Here is a 21,427-nt window from a genome sequence, read left to right on the forward strand (position 1 = left end):
CCCAACACCCCCCCACCAACCCAATATCTCCCCTCTCCCACCAACCCCCCAATACCCCCTCCCCCACAAACCCCCATCTCCCCTTCCCCCACCAACCCAATACCCCCTCCCCCACAAACCCCCATCTCCCATTCCCCCACCAACCCCCCAATACCCCCTCCCCCAATATCTCCCCTCCCCCACAACTCCCATCTCCCCTTTCCCAACACCCCCCCACCAACCCAATATCTCCCCTCCCCCACAAACCCCCATCTCCCATTCCCCCACCAACCCCCCAATACCCCCTCCCCCCAATACCTCCCCTCCCCCACAACCCCCATCTCCCCTTCCCCAACACCCCCCACCAACCCCCATCTCCTCTTCCCCAACACCCGCCTCCGTTACAGTAACGCCCCCCAGCTCCTCCCCAGTCCTCCAGAGCACACGAGACGGGCGGGATAGAGCGACCACCGCTCCGCCCCCTCGGCGTGGGCGGAAGTGCGTAGCGCGCCGAGCCGCGGCCGGAAGGAGGGGGGGTTGGTGCGCGTCCAGCCGCCTCCTGAGGGCCGCGAGCGGGGCGGCTCGCGGGCCGGGCGGGAAGATGCCAGTGGCGGTGATGGCGGAACCCGCCTTCAGCTTCCGCAAGCTGCTGGAGCAGTGCGAGACGCAGGAGCTGGAGGTAGCGGCCGGGGCCCGGCTGGGCGGGGGGACCCCTCAGCCACGGGCGCTGCGAGGGGCCGCCGCTTCCCGGGGAGCAGCTCAGCGCGGCCGAGCGCATCGCACGCTGGGCTGGGGCTGGGGCTGGGGCTGGGTGGGCCGCTCCTGAGATCTCTGTGTGCGCCTGTTTCTCCTCGCCCCCAGCCCCGCCCCCGGCCGGCCGTCGTGTCCCCGGAGTGGTCCTAGGCAGCGCGCAGGCGGGCCCGGGTGTGTCCGTAGCGGGCCCGGCGTGCTCCGGCGCCAGTCTCCGCAGAGCCCTTCCGCTCCGCGCAGCGCTCCGCAGGCCTGAGCCGGAGTGGTGTGTCCGGTTCCGGGCCCCACCTGGCAAGGGAGAAGATCCAGAGAAGAGCAACGAGAGTGATTGGCGGTCTAGAGAGCCTGGGCTCTGAGGGGAGACCGAGAGAACGGGGCTCGCTGAGCGGAGAGGAGAGGGGAGGGGAGGGGAGGGGAGGGGACTGACGGGGGACATGATAGTGGTTTTCAGGTACCGACAGGAGCGTTACAAGAAGGAGGGAGAAAAAAAAACCGTTCTCCTTGGCCTCTGGGGTTGTGACAAGGAGCGATGGGCTTAAACGGGCAAGGGAGGGTTAGGCTGAACATTAGGGAGGACTTCCTGGCTGTCAGGGTGGTTAATACTGGAATAAGTTACCTGGGGAGGTTGTGGAGTTTCCATCACTGGAGATATTTAAGAGCAGAGTAGACAGACACTGATCAGGGATGGTCTAGATGGTGCTTGATCCTGCTGAGGGCAGGAGACTGGACTCCATGACCTCCCAAGGTCCCTTCCGGTCTAGTGTTCTGTGATTCTGTGATCTGTTACCATAATGGTGCTACTAATAATAGTTCCTTCCACGGGGTTATCCCTTGGGCCTTTTGTAATAAAACTGAATTTCCCTCCCCCCGCCCCCAAAACCGATGGTAGTTGCATGTGTAACTGCCCACAGGCAGACAAACCTGGGATCTCTGGAGCTTAGTGCAGGGCCTCTCCAGTTTGAGCTAAAAGCCCCCTGGATCTCAGCTAAGGTTATAGAGAAGACTCATTCTTTCTTTGTGTAAGTGGTGTAGGTGCACCTACCTGGAGCAATATAAACCATACGTAGGTGTGTTGGTTACACTTGGAAGAAGGAATGTTCTCTTTTTTCCCCCCCACACATTCCAAAGCCTGTGGACTACAGCAAATTGTTCTCTACTAATAAAACCATCTGTGTATTTTTGGGTCCTGCTCCGTATGTGCTTTGTTCGTGCCTGTAATCCATCTCAGTGGGGTAACTGTGTTAGTCTGTAGCTTCACAAACAACAAGCAGTCATGTAGCACCTTACAGATTAACAAAGTTACTAGTAGCAGAGAGGTAGCTGTGCTTGTCTGTCCGCCAACAAAACAAAGCAGCAGAAATATAGCACTTTAAAGACTAACAAAATGATTTATTCGGTGATGAGCTTTCGTGGGACAGACCCACTTCATCACATCCTTTCATGGGTAAGGTCTACTTCCTAGGATTAATCATTTTATCTGTAATCATGAGTATCTTGTCACTTTCACTTCTATACTTAATGTTCTGAATAACAGCAGTGGAAGCTGGAAAGGCTGCGGTCAACTTTTTTTCTACTGCAGCTTGAGCAAACTCTGTGCCCTCCCCTACTGCAGTTGGGAGCATGGAGTTGTTGGAACTCAGCGGCAACATAAACTTTAGAGGAAATTTAAGGTAGCTGTAAGTTATCTTAGCATCAGATCTGAGGAGCTGAAGGATGACTTACCCCTTTTCTCCTGCACTTCAAGCATAATACTGCAACTAATTCTCAGTTGCTGTGTTTCAATAAATGGGCTTGTTAAATCTTTTTAACCAAATCAAGTAGCTGTGCAATTGTCTGCATAAAAATACTTGAAGCATTTTTTCCTTTTGTACACAGCACAACTGAAATTTTAAATATTTTTCATGTGTGTAATGAGGTCCATGTTTTCAAATTTATGATTTTTGTTTTAAAAACATTCGTCAAGCTTAGCAGTGTGCAGCTATCATATTGCCTGTTATGTTTGAAGTTACAAAGCTCAGTTGGTGATCAATGGAAAAAAATTCCCTTCATCTCCAAAATTACCAGAGGAATTTTGGTCAGCCTGTATTTAATAAAATAAAATAAAAACAATGCTTTCATGTAGAACTAAAGCATAGTAAAGTTCTACATGGAAACTAAAGGCCTTGTTAGGAAGGTTATACAGCAGGGTCACGACATTTGCAAGGGTTCGGTGTTGAGAACCCTTGCAAATGTTGAATTTCATGAATATTGTTTTACCCCCTGCCCACAGATGGAAGCCAAAGGCAGCCCCTCCCCCAGCTGTCCCGCCTGTATACAAAATTGGCAGCACTTGAAGAGCTGCATGCTTTAGCTCCATGCATGCTTTCCCCATGCTGTTCATGATGGAGCTGCAGGCCCGAGACACGAGCTCACATCGCGCTGCCGCTTGCTCGTGAGGATGGTGTTCCTAACGGTCGTACGGTATTTCCTTGGAACGCAGTCACGCGCAGTGCGATGGAGCATGTCTGCTGAGCTGAGTCCCCAGATCCCGAAGGGTTTATGCTGGGGGAATGGGAATGAAATTGATGTAGGACCTGCACTTCTGCCGCTACATTGGGGGGGGGGTGCGTCCTCGGGGAGTATCGCTTGTAGGTGGCCTTTCCTTAAGAAGCCTCTTCATGCAGGCTGCTTTGGTATGGAGTGATGACTGGTGGGGGGCTTTGGCGGACGCACGATGGAGGGTCCGGGTGAGACACCTTCCTGTCCTGCTACCACACAGAGGAGGCCATCGTTCACAGATAATTGAATTTGCAAACGTTAAATTCGCAAATGTCTTGACCTTGCTGTACATGAAAACCTAAGAAACGGGGCTTGGATGGGAACTGTTGGAATCTTAAAGAATAATGGCTACTGCTAATGTCAGTGCTTTAATTGATATATAACAAAAGGCCTTATTAAAAACGAGAAGTCCTGTGACACCTTATAGACTAACAGATATGTTGGAACATAAGCTTATTGTAATCCACCCATGTTAGGGACCAGAACTAAGGTTTCAGCAGAAAACTTAGTTAGGAATTTACTGATTTATTGGAATTTAAAATCTTAACCTTAATATTAATGTTGTGTATTATGTAATTATCACAAAGCCAGAGAATGGCGATGAACAGGTAATCTGTTTGAGGTGGAAAACAGCTAATTTTATGAGTTAGGTTAAAATTGTGGGTTCTTTCCAGTTGGAATCAGAGGTACTTAGTTAAAAATTACTTCAGTTTCCTTTCTTAATTGTTTAAAATGTTGTAATCCAATCAAGTGAGTTGAGTTTGTTTTTTAAGGCCCCTGGAGGAATTGCAACACCACCAGTTTATGGTCAGCTTCTAGCACTATACCTGCTGCACAATGACATGTAAGTAGCAGTTACTGTCACCCTAAAATCTATATGTACAGAAACTCTGTCATAATTAGAATTTGACCTGTAATTGTCAGAACTGTTTGAAACTGTTGTGTTAATTGTTTGGTTTACAAAAATACATTTATCCAAAGCACTGGGCACATGTATATGAGAATAACAGCAAATTTACAGATAAACTAATGGCATGTTGTAGATCTCATAATTCTCTTCTTCCTTTTCAACTTGTCAAGGACAATAAATCCTACTGCCCTATAATTATTTTTTTCTTCTCTCACCTGCCCCTTCTTGAAAGTCTGGAAAATCAGATGAGTCTTAGAGTGTTCCTTTTACACAGCTCTGTGGGCTCATGTTTGGTAGTTGTCCAGAGTTAATGGACAAATCTCTGCTGAAATGTCCTGTCTTCATATTCATTGCAATTGGTTCAGAGGACTTTTCTTCTCAAGAACTCTAGCTATGATCTCATGCAAGGAAAGAGTCAGTTTCTCGAGCAGACATTACCCAGTCCACTTAAAGCTTTATATTGTATTTGGAAACAGATTGGCAGCAGGCGCGACGCAGGAAGCACAGTTTCTAACTTGCCACCCACTGGGAGAGGCTGTATTTTTCACTAGCTGAAGATTCCAAAGAAGTGTTCCAGCATAGCCCAATGTAATGTGAATTACTGTGCTCTATTCTGGGGATAACCGTGGAAAATTGGTGCGATCCATGTAATAAAGAAAAGGTCTCAACCTTCTAGTCAGCTGTGCATGGAAATATATTATTGACCGCTGTTGGCTACCTAAATATTAGAGAGGGGAAATGAGATCCCCCACAGACTGCAAACCTGTATTGCAACTGGTAGGTGCCCATAAGTTCTTCTGACTGTTTTGGTGCCCAGTCATCAAATGGTAACTTGTAATCTTGTCTGTATTGCCACCCAGCTAGCCCTGATTCAAGTCTTGATCTGGTAAACACAGGATCTGAAATTATTAATCATTAATCTGAAATTTATGACAGTGTGGAGATTGGACCTGTTGGTTATTTTTCAAATTATACTTAACACTTTTTTATTGCTGCTGGAAAATCCTGTAAGCTTGTTCAGATGACCAACAATATAGATAAAATCTGTAAGTCTTTGCTTCTTAGCCTTACAGTGTGTGTGTATACAATGTCACTACATTGATCTGCATTTTTCTTACGGGTATATAAGCACAATTAGAAATGATCCTGCTTTGAGACTTTTGATAGCAAGGGTCACACATACAGTTTTTAGTGTTTCAAGAAATCCACCTCTAACCATGGATACCATAAAGTGAGATCAGAAATTGCTGTATTTACCTTTACTGACAATGGAAGTTCAGAGAAATATCTTCAATCCTGTGGATAAATGGTGGTATCAGTATTCTGGCTGCGGATAGGAGAGGAGGGTCAGTACAAACTTCCCAGTTAAAATGCTTATGAATTTTTTAGTGGGCACTTTAAAAACAAGGGGGAAAAATACCTATATTGCTAAATAGCATATTGAGCCATTTCAGGTGAGAATTTTACATCTTGTTTATTTCTTGCTGCTTGCATTTCACTAGTCTGGATAAATGGAAATAGACTTCAGTTTCTCTTTGATGTTATCACATGCTGCTGTTTGTATTTGCAATATTGCAGGGAATGTTTTCATTCAACTTCAATGTCATGACAGTCTATCAATTTAGGTTTGCTAAACCCACATCACTAAACCTGGAGCTGAACTATGTTGATCCCTTGATATGTAGGCTTATTGGTTCTGGTAATATTCCTATCTGAACCTTGTTTCATTTTAAATGTAATATTTTTGGGAATTTTTTCTAAATGATCGCTACCTGACAAATGTCAAAACTTAAGCTTTTAAGACCAAAATATGAACTTCATATGATCTTTACAGAATTCTTTGAACACTGGCTTTTACTATGTCCTTGGATTGCAGCTATTTCAAAATGACTTCCTTGGGTGAATTTTTATAAATTGCTCAATATAAAGCCATCATACTTCAGATTTTTAAGCATTATGAGGATATTGTGCATAGCCTAAGTTAGTGTATTACGCTGCTAAATGCTTGATTTGTTCACCTCATTAAGTGTAGCACTTATATCTGAAGACTTCTTTAATCCTGTTGTCCTCTACATAGGTTTCTAGCTGTAAACATTTGAACGAAATAATTAAAAATATTAACTGAGGTTTCTTTGTTTGTTAGGAATAATGCACGATATCTTTGGAAAAGAATTCCTCCTGCTATTAAGTCTGTAAGTATTCCCTTCAGTGCAATTTAAGGAAGTACTGTGCTTCATTTTGCTTGTTTTTTTCCAAATGTAGCATTTAAAAAAATTCTTCACTGTTGGTCTGAGCTGTGTGGATGGTGAATGGCCCAGGTTTGAGCTCCTCAACTTCTTTGCCACCAGATGGCACTGACAAGCCCTATCAGCCTGTTTCCTCACTGATAGGGATCATTTCCCTCCGTCTGCTGCTGCAAAGTGTTCTCTTGTCTTTCTTGCTTCCAAAAATAATCAGCCTTTCAGGCCGCCACCTCAAAATATACTGGAGTTCAGCAAATCAGCAATAGTTGTTACTGAAAATCTAGTTCCTCACAACAGAAATTGCCATGGACAGAAAGAAGGAAAAATTCCTTTTCTGAGTACTGCCAGGTACCAAAAGTCAGGCAGATATATCCTGCAATTGACTTACAATCTCAGACAACTTTTCAAAAAGTCAGAATGGTATCTGGGAACACTGATAACATCCCTGGATCTTATTTATAATTATACTTCTGTGTGAACATGTCCTTTTAGTAACATGAATTTCAGAAGTTTCTGTCTGACTTACTATCTGGGCCTGAGGAGACGCTACAGTGTAAATTACTGTTCTCCCTATGGTATGCAGAACTACATGAGAATCCTAAAAGACACGTCTCAGGAAAAAGTTTTTTTTCTTCTTCCTCTTTGCACTTCCTGGTGAACTGGATAGACTGAAAATAAAATGGGCGAGAAGTGTAGCAGGAATCAAACTGCACATTTTGTGTGTCATGCCTATAGAGATGTATAAGTACCAGAAATAATAACAATGCTTCCATATAAGGCACATTCAAAAGATAGTGGAGCTATGTAGCCACAAGCCAGATTAAACCATCATTGTAGAGTAGGATTTAGTAAATTTTGGTATCTTGGTGTCCAGATCACACGTGAATATTGAAAGCTGGGCTGACACTGGCTACTAGATCTGATGTCAGCAGGCCCTGGATGGGCTGCAGGACACTTGTTGGGCGGTAAAGGCAGGGGTGCAGAAAGATGAAATAGGCTAATGTGTTTTGCTGTGTGTGGCTTGTGTTTTGTAACATTAGATGCTTTGTCAGTGTAAGAAAATTAGATTTGTTTGAATTGGGTAACCACTTTTATACCAGTATCAGTGACTTATGTGATACCGTACTACCTGAATCTTGAAATGAAGATTTACTGTGGTATTTCAATTGTAACTGCTATTGTGATACCTCATAAATCAGAAAGGGAAATTCTTACGTTCAGCAAAATGCAATTAGTGGTGGGGTGGTCACGGCGGCATGTTTTTGATTGATTGCTTTGTCACTGTAGGCAAATTCTGAACTTGGCGGGATTTGGTCAGTAGGACAAAGAATTTGGCAGAGAGATTTTCCAGGAATCTATACAACAATCAGCGCACATCAGTGGTCTGAGACTATTCAACCAATCATGGAGGCGCTTAGAGGTACAAAAAATACTTGTTTTGAAAAATTAACACAGACTAAAGACAAAAGTCTAATTTGAATTTGTTTTGTTGGCCATATATGCTACCTTTAACCCTTGATCAAGAGTCCCTGTGAGTTCTGTGAGGTTGTGTTTTTGGATTGGATTTTTAATACATATTCATTTGCTATGAGAACAAGTTTGCTTACCTTGTAAATACTTTGGAGCAAGGACATTCAGCCAAGCACTTTGCCAATATATCAGTTCGTAGTAGTAGTAGGAGTAGCATCCTTCAGTCTATGAAGACTGTGGATCGTGCCCTTCGTAGTTCCATTTGGGATCATCATTTGCAGCGTTGACTGCGACAGTGAAGGCCCACATGAGAGTGACAGTCCTTGCTGCATCTGTTGCATGTGTTCAGTTCATAATCTGATTAGTATTTCATTTAAATAAAATTTAGGCCTGGTTCTGTAAGGAGTTCTGCATAAGCAGAAGTTTTACTTGCACACAGAACATTGCAGCGTTAGGGCAAAGCTTATTTTTCAAACACAATGTTAATGAAATACTATTAATGCTAAACAGAATATTTTGAATGTACAAAACCTACTGCTTTTATAAATCACTTACATACAAAAAGAAATTTCTTCATGATGTTCAAGATTCAGATTTTTCAATGTTCTTTTAGGTCTGTTGGCTTTGTGTTAGGAATATATTACTGCCTGGGTTTCCCATTAGAATAAATAAATGCAAAAAAGTACATTAATAATATACAGTTGTGGGGGTGGGAAGCAAGTATTTATTCCACCTTCAGAAACTAAGTAGATATTCTAAACTGAAGTTTAACCTACCACAGTGGTGACCAGCCTGGTTGGTTGTGATCCTTCCATGTTATCACAATGTGTATACTTAATAATATGTGGAATATATGAACCAGAGAAATATTTTACTGCTCTAAACATCTAAAACTATCAAAATATCTGTTAGTCCATAAGGTGTCACAGGACTTCTCATCAAAACTTGTAGATAATCTAAAAGTAAGAGAAAAATGGCTCTTACCTTCTTGAATAGACCTCTAATTGAAAAATTGAAATATACAGATGACATCATCAGTTCATAATAACGCCATATTGAAAGTATTGCTTCAACATATCTTGTTAAGAATAAAAAATAAGCTTGAAGATTGTCCCAAAGCCTTCAGAGATCTTACTTGACAGATTTCAGCTATGACGCTTTCATAAAACGTCTTTACAAAAATACATCAGTTTCAGAATTAGATTTAAATTATTTTTTATAAACACAGTAATGTGCCATAAATAGAATGATATGCTTCTTTTGCTCTGACATAATTTTACTTGCGTATCTGGAATAGTGATAATCAAGCTTCTAATATGACACAACCTTCAAAATAAGTCTGTATGTTGGATTTTGCAAGCCTCTGGAAGTGTCCCTTTAAAATTAGTGTTTCTTGCAGCTAGCAGGATTCTAAGGAACCTTATTTGGAATTTGCCTAATACAAGCAGTTATGAGCCAAGGTTCTATTTTTTCTTTTTTGAAAGTTCAAGAGACTTGGTGCAGATTTTTCTGAGTAGTAATATTCTGTTTAACATTTGTGCTAATCATCTTTCACTTCAAGAGGGCAGTAGAGTCTGTGAAACTATTTTTCTTGCAGATTGTTTCAGTGTCCCTTCCCAAATTTCCAGTTCATTCTTTCTACTAATAAGGAAACAATTTGATGTAGTGTTACTTTTGAGACATATTGGGATTAAAGCACCAAGTGTTACAGAAATTGAAGACATTAATCTGTAATTTATGCAACCATTCATCCTTTATTAACTAATTACAGTTAAGTTTAAATTAGTGATTGAATTTTTGTGGTTTTGCAGAGTTAAAATTGCATAGCTGTGAACATTTCAGTTCTACTTAAAATAAAATTGGAGGCCTTTTAGCTCTTTCTGGTGTTACACCAAAAACGTTTTGAAAGACTCAACTGAATTTTCTGATTTCCAGAACGTGTTATCCCAATGCTGTCATACTGCATGAACCCAGTCCTGGGATCAAGAGCAAAATAACTAGACTGTACCACATGCCCATTGTGCTTAACATCAGTAAGAATTAAATTATAAGGCACAGAGTTGGGAGACGGGTGAGCTAGGTTCCATTTCTAACTGTGTCACAGTGTTTGGCAAGTTATTTTAATCTCTTTGCTTCTGTTTTTCTATCTGTAAGTCAGTGGTGTTGAAGCTCTGTTTAATTTATAGATCGCCTATGTACATATCAAATCTTAGTATCAAGCAGATTTTCAGAAATATGGCTCTCCGTTGTTATGTGAGGACACAAAAAGAATTTTTGGACTTGCTTTGTGTTTTAAAAACTGCTACAATTTTGTCTTGTTCCTCTTAATAGATGCAACTAGGAGACGAGCTTTTGGACTGGTTTCTCAGGCATATACTTCAATAATTGCAGATGATTTTGCAGCCTTTGTTGGACTTCCTGTAGAAGAAGCTGTGAAAGGTAGCTTACTATTTTTTTGTATTGTCTTTACACAGACAAATTTGCTTGGAGGCTGAGACCAGGCTTAAAATGACCAACTAAAGAATCGCATTATAAAAGAAAAGGGATTTAAGAACATTTTTCATTCTTAACTCGAAGGCAGAAAAAGGCCAGCAGGCCCTCTATATTTAGCCACTTCATTATTGTAGGCAAATTGTGTTTTGGTGAAAACATTTCAAATAAATTGAAGGAAAACTGGAAATAAATTTATCCTTTAGTCAATTTGAATAATGGGATTTATATCTGCAAAAATGGTATAAAGCAATATCTGCATATTTCAAGGGTTCTAAATATAACATTTCTGTCCACTTCTGTTTCTGCACAAATGAGCTGCATTCACATCCATGGATGCAGATACCTGTGGCTATAAAGCAGTGATCTGTAGATTTGCAGGGATCTATGGATTTATGCTTGCTCCTGATTTTTTTTTTTTTTAAATGGAACACTGTTTGTTAACTTTTGCCCTATAGTCCATAAGAGAATCTTTACAAACCCTAATTAATAGGGTTTCAATTAATGTAAACCTTTTTTTGGAATTTAAATATTTCAAAGTGTTACAATGCAAATGTTTCAAAAACAGTTGCTTGTACATGAGAACCAAAAAGTGGCCCTGGTTAGAAACCATAGTGATGGTTCCTAGTCTGTTTCACTCAGCTTGTTGGATTAAACTAAAGTAAAATTAAAGCATTAAATGTATATATTAAATAACATTTCATAATAATTAATGATTTATGAAATACCTGTAACGTGGGGTCCATTTTGTTGAATAGGTTTCATCCTACTCAGTTCTTTCCTAATGAGGTCCCACTTCCACTGCTGCTCTTGTAACTCATTTTAAGGCAAAGCGTGGAGGTTAAGGTGGTACAGTAAAACAAAGTAGAAAAAGGATCCAAAATAAGCATAAGTTTGAGATTATTATGAAATGGCCGAGAAGGGAAAATGTAAAAGCAAATTGCTTAATTTTTAGGACTGGAAATGTATTTGAGTCTCTCCAGTTACCCCTACTTACTAGATTAGGAGCCACAATAAACCTTCCTCCTTGGAAATAGCAGAGGAATTCCATTTTCTGTAAGATTGTATGAAGTCCATGCTTCAGGAGAGAAAATAAAAGTAAACATTTTGCATCAGTCCTGACTGAATACAGGATACTATCACTTCTACGAAGGTCATATATACACTAAGGCCGTGTCTGTGCTTAGTAAAAACTTAGAAATGGCCATGCTAATGGCCAGATCGAAGAATACTAATGAGGTGCTGAAATCCACATTCAGCGCCTCATTAGCATGCCAGCGGCCGCAGCACTTCAAAATTGCCGCATTTCGCTGCCACATGGCTTGTCTACACCGGTGTCCTTTTTGAAAGGACCCCGCCAACATCAAAGTGCCCTTATTCCTATGAGCTTAAGCAATTTGCTTTTACGTTTTACCATTTTCACCAAAACCTCCTATGAGCTCATAGGAGGAAGGGGATTTCAATGCTGGTGGAGTCCTTTCAAAAAGGACGCTGGTGTAGACAAGCCACGTGGCAGCGAAATGTGGCAATTGTGAAGTGCCGCGGCAGCTGGCATGCTAATGAGGCGCTGAATGTGGATTTCAGCACCTCATTAGTATTCTTCGATCTGGCCATTAGCATGGGCATTTCAAAGTTTTTGCTAAGTGTAGACGTAGCCTAAATGTCTTCATCAGTGAAGCTTGTCATGAGCTGTTCTGTGAAATAAATGTTTAAAAGGTGGGGTGGTAGTAAAAGGGATTCAGACATTTTCCAATGGGTGGGAATTTAGAATTGTTAGTAGCGTCAAACACACAGGGAGGGTATCATTTCTCCAAAGTTACTATCTGTTTATCTGATTGCCTCCTAAATAAAGCCAGAGAAAAAAACTGAGTCTAACATAACACTTGCTGTCATCACATTGGTCACTCCGTTTGTGTTGTACACTTTCCCTCACCCTGTGTCTGCATTGTCTAGTTAAACTGTAAGCTGTTCAGGAGAAGGGACATGTCTGTGTTCTGTGTATACAGTGCCTACCAAATGGGGTGTTGGTCTGTGTCTGGGGCTCTTCGGTGCTATGGGAATACATATAAATGTAATAATTTTTCTTACACATTTTTAAAATGCATTTTCAGGTGTGTTAGAACAAGGATGGCAAGCAGACTCAACAACTCGTATGGTAATGCCTAAAAAACCGGGTAGGTGGAGCTGTTGTTCCATGGTGCATTTTGGATCTTGTTTAAATGTTCTCGTATTGTATCCTTAGCGGGAATTAACATTATGCCCAATAAATGCTGAGTTTGTAGTGTATAACACGGATGTCTTGACACAGAAGATCAGGGGAGAGTCTCTGTGGTGTGTGTGTGTGTGTGTGTGTGTTTGCCAGTGACATTGTTCTGTAAAGATAAATACTAACTGGAAAGAGGCCTAAACTTTCAAGGCTGCATTAGAGGAAAATGGCATAGAAGTCAACTGACAGAAGATGTGAAATGTGCAATGCACCTTTGAAAGGGACAAGAAGGAGCAAGTAAAATTGATGTCTGTACAGCAGTTGAAATACTTTGTTTTGGTCTTGGGCCATTCTGAGAGCGTAATTGTTAGGGAGCTTCTTGAATAGTACTTGGGGTAAATGAAGGGAGTTGGTGGGAATTCTGTGCTGAGTAACCTACAGAGCAAAGAGTATGAAATAATGACTAGGCCAGCCATGACGTGTGGCTCAGAGTGCTAGCCAAAAGCAGTGAGAGAGCTACTACTGCTTCACGTTGCTGAAATGAAAATGCTTGTTGGGGGAGCTCTTGAGTGAGATGAGCTGATATGCTGTATAATAAAATAGTACAAGCCACGGTGCAGAAGGTCTCTATTATGGAAAAGCTGAAGGACTGTTGACTGAGATGGCTGGGTCCTGTGAAATGGCGTGGGTTATATTGACCAATGCAAGAGCTAGTAATTATGGGATAAAGATGATGAGGAAGACGTGGGGGAAAAAAGGTGGGCCACAATGCCAAAGGAGGATATGAAAGTTGGTGTCAGCTTGGAATACGTGCTTGAGAAGCTCTCTTGGGCTGTGTCTACACGTGCCCCAAACTTCGAAATGGCTATGCAAATGGCCATTTCGAAGTTTACTAATAAAGCGCTGAAATGCATATTCAGCGCTTCATTAGCATGCGGGCGGCAGCGGCGCTTCGAAATTGACGAGCCTTGCCGCCCCGCGGCGCGTCCCGACGGGGCTCCTTTTCGAAAGGATGCCACCTTCTTCGAAGTCCCCTTATTCCCATGAGCTCATGGGAATAAGGGGACTTCGAAGTACGCGGGGCCCTTTCGAAAAGGAGCCCCGTCGGGACGCGCCGCGGGGCTGCAAGGCTCGTCAATTTCGAAGCGCCGCTGCTGCCCGCATGCTAATGAAGCGCTGAATATGCATTTCAGCGCTTTATTAGTAAACTTCGAAATGGCCATTTGCATGGCCATTTCGAAGTTTGGGGCACGTGTAGACGTAGCCTTGGAGGCAATGAACAAGAGTCACTGACGCCGACTTGATAAGGCAGAGTTGGAGAAGACTGTATAATAAGGGCTAACTTAGGAGCACCATATGAGATGCTCAGAATATAAGAAATAATGAATCGGTTGCTTTGGCAGAAGCAGTAGAAATTAAATTATAAAGAACAGAACCATTTTAAACAAAAGGAAACAGGACATTTAGCTACTCCTACTTCCCTTCTACTTACTGTTGGGTCTGATGACTCAGTGGAATATGTTACATGGCCTTAACTCACATTTCTTAATTTAATAAAGTTTAGTTAAAACTTTCTATTTTGAAACGTGTGGTGTTTCACACTTAAGTTCTTTACTGCTAGACTTAGAGCATCTGCCTTCCCATTCCTTGTGATTAAATTGCTGGAACATATGGAGTTGAGCCTGCTGAAAACATTAGTGCAGGCAGCTGACATAAGAATTATCTGAACCTGTTCATTTGCTGTTTCCCTGCACAAGGAGGATTCCCTGAAAACTGGCACTGTGAGTAGTTAAAGTAGAGCTCTGCTTATTAGCAGCTACCTGTTTGTCTCCCAAATGTTGCTGCTATTCAACAGTTGCCAGTAAGTAAAAGACAGGCTTGTGAGGCTGGAGTCGGAAGCACTGAGATGACCCTTCTCCGTCTGTAGCCCTGCTAACCTGCATGCAGGGAGAGCTGCTGCAGGCCAGGCACTGGGCCTTTCTGTGAGGGGTACTGGGAGCTCTTGGAAGTGCTTGGTAGCTCTTCCTGTGCTCTCCATGTACCTGGGCTCTTTGTATCCTAGTCCTCTGTACCCTGCAGTGCTGAGAGCAATTGCAGCTCTGGTATCTAGGTTCTAACTAGTGCTCTGTCCCTAGTCTCCCCTGCCACACTGCAGCACCTAACTTCCCATGCAGTCTTGGTGCACAGGCAGGTTTGCAGGTGTGCTGCCCTCGAAGGATTCGCTGGGAGGTGCTGAGCACAAGCTGCTGGAAGGTTTGTAGGGCTGCAAATAGGGCAGGTGCTTCCCAGTACCTCCATTCCTGGCTGCAACCTACCAAACCTGCCTGCAACTGGGGTCTTTTTTCCAAAAGAAGTTCTGAATGAGTGGCACATTGCTATCTGTATCCAAATCCCATTAGCATTAAAGTCAGTGAGATGGGATTTATTCTTGGCAAAATGTTAAGACCTGGGTTGCTGTTGAGCGGAATCTGCTGAGGGTAAAATGAAGTTTGTATCAGAGGCAGTGGTGCAGTGTAGCAGCATGATCACGTGTTTTCATGTCTGTGTTTTGAGACTAGGTTATACATTCAACAACAAATTCTTAACTAATCGTGATATAGTATTGGAAAGATAAACCAAGTTTTTGAAGACAACACACTGGGAAATGCTGGTCTTTAACAAAAGCAGTGCTTATTAATGTCGGTTTATGTAAAAAGTGGAGTAAAATTTTGTGAAGAGAAGAGACTGCTGTGCTGAACTTTAAATACTGGTTTTAAACAACACCATAAAAGCAAGGAAGAGAGGTGATCAAATCTGCCAGAAAGTACATTCTGGGAGCAAGATACAGCTGCATTTAACAAGCTGGGAAAAAATCCTACTGTCTTGAACTCCTGAACAGCTATAATCTGCTCACCCAAAGAGAAAATTACGATTTAATATAGTCCAGACAAGACAAAGAAATTGACTTAGCCTGGGCATATTGACTGCTTTGAGGCTGGAACACACACACCACCTGACTCCGCCAAAGAGAAAAATCCTCCATTTTTTTCCCTCTACTGTGTGGTGATGTTTTACAGCTAAACTATCTGCAGCCCATTCAACGCTTACTAGTGCATGTAACTGAACGTGCTGTATGGGGCTGAACTGCCATTATGAGACAAATGAAATTGTCAAGAGGCCAGTTGTCATTTTCAGTGTCATTCACTATGCTTAGGAGTTGAAATGAACGTATTTAATATTATGCACGAAAAATGTGCATGAAAATATTACCCAGTTCTGTTTCCAAGAATTGTATAGTTTTAGACAATTTTGGTGAAGTACATAAGAATTAATGAACGTTACAGCATAGTCTAGATTAATATTTCCTTTGCGTTTTTTCAGGTGCACTGGATGCTTCCTTTAACAGATTTGTTCCTTTATCAGGTATTTACTCATTTTCATAGATTTTAAAAGTTTTAATAATTTGCCTTTTGGAAACTCTCTTATGTGCCCTTTACATACATAAGCAAGACAAATAGCTAACCCAGCACCACCTTTTAAGAAATGTCAAAGAAACAGCAATTCGCTCTCTGGTCAGACAAAACTAACTCCCTCCTCAGGCCCTCCTCCCACTGACATTTCAGTGAAGATGAGCATTGTCGCATGCCCAGGAGCCAGTAAAACCCAGGCTAGTTTAGACCAAGTGGAGAGCTGCTTCCAAAATAGAAACACCCTCAGAGAACTGCCAGTTCCCTCTCTTAAGTTGAGCAGGTTCCAGCTCAAGTGTTTCTGCTGGGATTGTCGTAAGGACAGTTGCCTCTCAAGTAAGCAAGTTGCAAGTGTTTAAGTGGTTTTATATCGTTTGTGTGATGCAAAAAATGTGTTCTTAAATTTTCCTTTAGAAGAAAATTTTGAAGTGGATCTTTCTGCTTCTGCCTCTCATTTAATTTTTTTTAAAACTAAACTGAAGTCTTCATTATAAATTAAACTGCACAGTTTTCATTGGTGACGCTGGCACCTAAAGCTGTTCTCCATATTGTACAACCTCGTATGTCCAGAATAAATCTGATTCGATGGTTTGACTTGTGCATCAGAGGTTCCTAGTAAACTTACATTTACTGGTGGTAGGTCTTTCCTAGCCAGTGTGAAGTCTCATGTTCTGCAAGTATGGTTTTTTAAATGATAGCTGTCTGTTTTTCTCTGTCTGGAGGTGAGGTGTTTCCATGTACTTGGGGTTGAGGATTCCTTTTCTAGACACAGGCGAGGTGGATATCTGTTACATATTCTTACACCTGAGAAGACTTTTCAGAATGAATCTCTTCAGTATTACATTGTTTTCCTGCCTTCCCTTTCCTTAGTTTTGACTTGTGATCTCCTTTTCCTTTCTTCACTCTATAATATTTTTAATTTCTCCTAATTGTCTCGTGCATCTCTTCTTGACAGCCCTTTATTTTCATTCTGTTCTCCTTTTCTTTTACTCCTGAATTTCATTCTCTACTTCTCCCTTCCACTTTCAGTCACCCTCCTTTCTTACCTGCAGATCACCCTAGCCACTGAATAACTTAGGGTATGTCTATGCTACAGGGAGGATCAACCCAATCAAGATCAATCTTCCGGAGTTCGATTTCGTGTGCCTGGTACAGATGCGTGAAATCAAACTATCTGGGGTCAACAGTCGACCCCTGTAATCCTTTTGATATTGAAAGGAGTAAGGCAGATCAACAGGAGAGTTTCTCCTGTTGTCTTCCCTCTGTGAAGATGGCCAGATAAGTTGATTCTAGCTACGTAATTGCCGTAGCTAGAATTGCGTACCTGTGGTAGACTTACCTGCCTAGTGGACACCAAGCTTCAGCATTTTTGTAGCGTTTGCACATGTACTATGGCTGCCTTCTCCTGCCAACCCTGCAGTGCTCTTTCCATCATGCCTTGATTAGTTATGTCTCTCATTATCTTTGAGACGGATGACTCATCAGGTATTTCTAGATCTGGGTGTCCAAATCACAGCTTGAGCCTCATATGGCTCTGTTGCAGTTAGTGTGGCTCACAGAGCTCCCACTCTGCTCCATTCTGGTGGAGGAAGTCTGGGGCTTCCACACTGCGGGGAGAAGGGTCCCAGGCCTCCTGCCCTGCGAGAGGGGTCTCTCAGGGCACGGGGATCCAGCAGAAGCAGGGCTGAAGCCCTGTATTTTGGCTGGCACACCCTGCAAGGCTGAAGCCCCCAAGCCCTCACCCAGCTCTCGAATGTCTGAAGATTGTCAGAGGATCAGTAGATTTTGACAGTGCTGTTGCAGAGGAAGGCAGGACCTACGGGGCCTTTACTGTAGGTGAAGATGCTGCAGGAGTTCTTTCCAGCCTTAGCAAACAGACATGATGTGCTGGAAATGTGGCAGTTCTCAAATACATGCAAATAATTCTTGAAGAGGTCTAGAAGAAGCAATAGATACATGCTAGTTTATTTGTAATATTTGTTAGTCATGATATGTTATGGACCAAATAGATAACTTTTCCCCCCCACTGAACAACATAAGAGTATCTGGAGGTCTCGTGAGTGGTAATGTCACTTCATGTTGGGCCTATGAGGAAACAAGCTGAGAAATTTGGTTCATGTTTTTCCTTTAATGTCAAAGGAGCAGGGATGGGAGATGCTGGGCTCTCATTGGCTCCTTAATTTTATTAATTCTTTGTGTGTTTGTGTTCTTTATAGAACCTGCTACCGTTCCACCAATTCCTAACGAACAACAGTTGGCCAGATTGACTGACTATGTGGCTTTTCTTGAAAATTAATTGCCCAACCCTGTGTTCAAGACAGAACCTGGAAATCCTGTGTACTGGCAGTTCTACATCTAATTTTTTTCTCCTGTTTGTTAAATGTTGCAGCCACAGCCCCCACTACTGGAATATGTTGATAAAATATAGAGAGCATATATTTTGTTCCTTATGTGTTTGTATAAGCAAAGTTAGTAGGTGAAACAATTTGTAACTCCCATACTATTTATCCATTAGGTACACAGCAGTATTACATGTTTTATTGTCTTATGATTTAAAGTGGGAAGGGCACCTTTCTCCAACCGCACTGAGAGAGACTATTGCAAAGCAGCAAATAGAAGGTAACCGAAGAGTTTCCATCAGCAAAGCAGATTTAATGTAATCATTGGGCCCTTTGTACCGGTGGCTTCGATGCATCCGTTGCTGGCAATGGAATACTTACAAAAAACAGTCACAAATGGATTAAGTTTAAAGAGGGGAAAGCTGTTCCACCTGCACTTGCAAAGTGAGGAGTACAATACATAGTTATAAACGCTAAGTAACATACACCTGGAACTTTAAGTTACAGTAGCTTATTTTCCGAAAGATTCCTTTCATTTATGGTAATATTTTTTTTTAAATAACTGGTCACTCTTGTATCCCATTGCTTATCTATTTTTGAGTTGTCTTATTTCCCCCATGGTTAGTTTTGAGTGTTCTGTGGCAACTGTTTTTGTAGGCTGGGGTATGTAAGCTTTTACTTCAGGCTATTTGTAATCTACATGGGGCACCTAGAGAATGCATTTCAGAATGCTGTTTTTGTCAGAGAGTGAGGCAAATGTTCACTTCACTTGCTGAGAGAAAGCATTTGCCTCTGGAGGGTTTAACTTTAAGAGCAGCCAGTCTTGGGGTGCTCAGACCCATATTTTGCCCTCCCACTTGTTAGAAACTTATGCCATGATTCTTAATCCTGCCCTAAAGCCTGGATCTCCTTGTGTCATAGGCTGGTGATGGTTTCACCAACACTAGTTTTTTGCCTGTCTTTTTAGTTTTATGGATTACTCATGTCATTGGAAAGGAATTTAAAAATTATCTGCCTTGAATAAAAGAAATCTATGTCGAATGGGTCAGAACATGCAGCAATGTCAGTTCAAGTGGCAGACATCCTTTATATTAGCTGCGTACAGCCAATAGTGCTGCTGTGTTAGCTATGTATTCAAAATGAACATCGGCATCGGAAAAGAAACAACTTAGTCACTCGTCTCTGATCCTATTATTTAGAAATGGAAATGGCAAATAGTGGTGCTTTAAAGGACAATGCACGCCTTTACCTTCCTCTCTCCCTTTTGTTTGGTTGTTGTCGATTATAATCAGTTGTTTGTCACTCGAAGATGGCAGGTTCCTGTTACCTGTGGTGGCATTCTCCCAGTGCGTGCTACCTACTGTACCTTTTGTTTTGGGTTGGAGGGGAAGGGGAGCTAACCAGTGCACTGCTGCTTTTAGACCCCTTTTACATGTAATCATTTACTTTCAAAAGATTATTTATTTGAAGTCCATCCGAGTCTTGGATCTCTATAAATATGGATGCAAATATAATGTCAGTGATATTAAAACATGTTTACAACTACGCTTGTCTACCTGCTTTGATTTCCCTCTTCAAAGAGTAAATATTCAAATCTAATGGCTCTGGAGGTTTGGTATAGGCTGTTTAACTGGTCAGTTTGAATGGTATTGCTGTACCAAGGTTAATATTGTATATTATGCTTACACAGTTACTTAATGAAGATTTATACACAGTATAAATACCTGGCCTCTGAAGCAATATGCCTAAAACATTACCTAGAAAGATGAATTATCATTTTGCAACCAATTTCTTCAGAGCCAAATTTCGTTTGGGTGCTTTGCTTTATTTTCTTAGTAATCTGCTTTGTTCTGTTTGTTACCTCTTTAAGCACTTACAGTCAATCTATTGTAGTGAAACTGGATTATACTATAAACAAGAAATCAGTTTGTACACTTTCTAAGTGGGTGGTGGTCAGAGGTTATGCACGCCTTCTTCCATGTTGAGGATGGAGGTGACATTCATATAACTCTGGGTCTGCATTCCAACGGAAGTGAACACCAGAGTGCTCTGGCAAGTTCCTTAAGTTGAGCCTTCCTAGAGCTGATCTCAATGGCTGCATCTACACTCAAGTGTTAGTCAACAAAGCCATACTGCTGGTACGAACCTGGGGAACCTCCATTTCACAGACTCATTTGGGCTTGACTGGTGAATTTCAGTAGCCTCTTTTAGTCTATCCCTCTTGCATTATGGCAGTATTGACTTCATGATGACTAAGCCATTCGTCTTTTATGGTGGATGTCTTGTCTAGACTCTTCAGCATCTTCGGGGCAGTCTTGATAACCATCTTCAAAGATATCGGACAATCACTTACGCCAGCTTACAGGAAGTAAAATCAGGTATTTGTCCCATATTTTAGATGCTCTTTTTAACGACTACAGGATTTAAATAATTCATTTGAGTGTGGGGATACTTTTGTTTTGCTATTGAGTATATAACACGGAGAAATCTGATTAAAGTACAGTTTAATTACCCCAACATTATTATTATTATTAAGAAAGAATCAGGTATCCAATATAGTAAAGTCTTCTTTCTGTCATCTGGGGCATCTGGTGCCCGTGGCATGCAAGGGATGTGTGGAGGCCCACACAGAGATGCAAGAATGGAAGTGGGGGTTACAATTACAATTTTGCTTGGGCTTTTGAGGAGCTGTGCACCTCCGATGCCTCTTTCTGTCTCTAAGAGTTGGTGGTGGGATAATATTTTAACTCTCCTTGGTTCAGAAGATGAAAATGCTGGGTAGAAAAAGTCAGAAGCTTGGCAGCATAACAGGCCAATACCTAAGGGCTGAATAATGAAGAGAAAACAGACTTTGGCTAGCTGCTGTTGAATGGGAGCACCAGTATTATTCCCTTGAAATCAACATCGGATTGGTTTGTGTTCTCATACTGCACTTTGCATCTGTCTCCAGCGCTCATGTTAGTCTAACACAGCTTTGTTTCCCTCTTCAAAACAAAACTCTGTATTGGTGAAAAACTTAGGCAGATGAATTCTTTCCTAAAGTGTAATCTGCTGTT

General features: G+C 41.8%; 1 protein-coding gene across 1 annotated transcript; it reads left to right on the forward strand.

The window, feature by feature from the left end:
• Positions 1–496: 496 nt before the first annotated feature.
• COPS8 (COP9 signalosome subunit 8) lies at positions 497–19,916 on the forward strand. Its single transcript, XM_075001633.1, has 8 exons — positions 497–658; positions 4,041–4,111; positions 6,321–6,369; positions 7,708–7,840; positions 10,222–10,329; positions 12,492–12,554; positions 15,947–15,988; positions 18,249–19,916. The coding sequence occupies exons 1-8, from the start codon at positions 581–583 to the stop codon at positions 18,326–18,328; spliced, it is 624 nt and encodes a 207-aa protein (XP_074857734.1). The 5' UTR covers positions 497–580; the 3' UTR covers positions 18,329–19,916.
• The last annotated feature ends 1,511 nt before the right edge of the window (positions 19,917–21,427 follow it).

This window comes from Carettochelys insculpta, chromosome 8 (genome assembly GCF_033958435.1).
Source record: "Carettochelys insculpta isolate YL-2023 chromosome 8, ASM3395843v1, whole genome shotgun sequence".
Classification (NCBI taxonomy): Eukaryota; Metazoa; Chordata; order Testudines; family Carettochelyidae; genus Carettochelys; species Carettochelys insculpta.

What these genes read in the sequence shown, in the direction of transcription:
- COPS8 (XM_075001633.1), top strand. Translation starts at nt 581, where the DNA reads ATGCCAGTGGCGGTGATGGCGGAACCCGCCTTCAGCTTCCGCAAGCTG. An exon ending in GCGAGACGCAGGAGCTGGAG is followed by an intron (nt 659 to 4,040) that starts GTAGCGGCCGGG and finishes TTGTTTTTTAAG; the next exon opens with GCCCCTGGAGGAATTGCAAC. An exon ending in GGTAATGCCTAAAAAACCGG is followed by an intron (nt 12,555 to 15,946) that starts GTAGGTGGAGCT and finishes GCGTTTTTTCAG; the next exon opens with GTGCACTGGATGCTTCCTTT.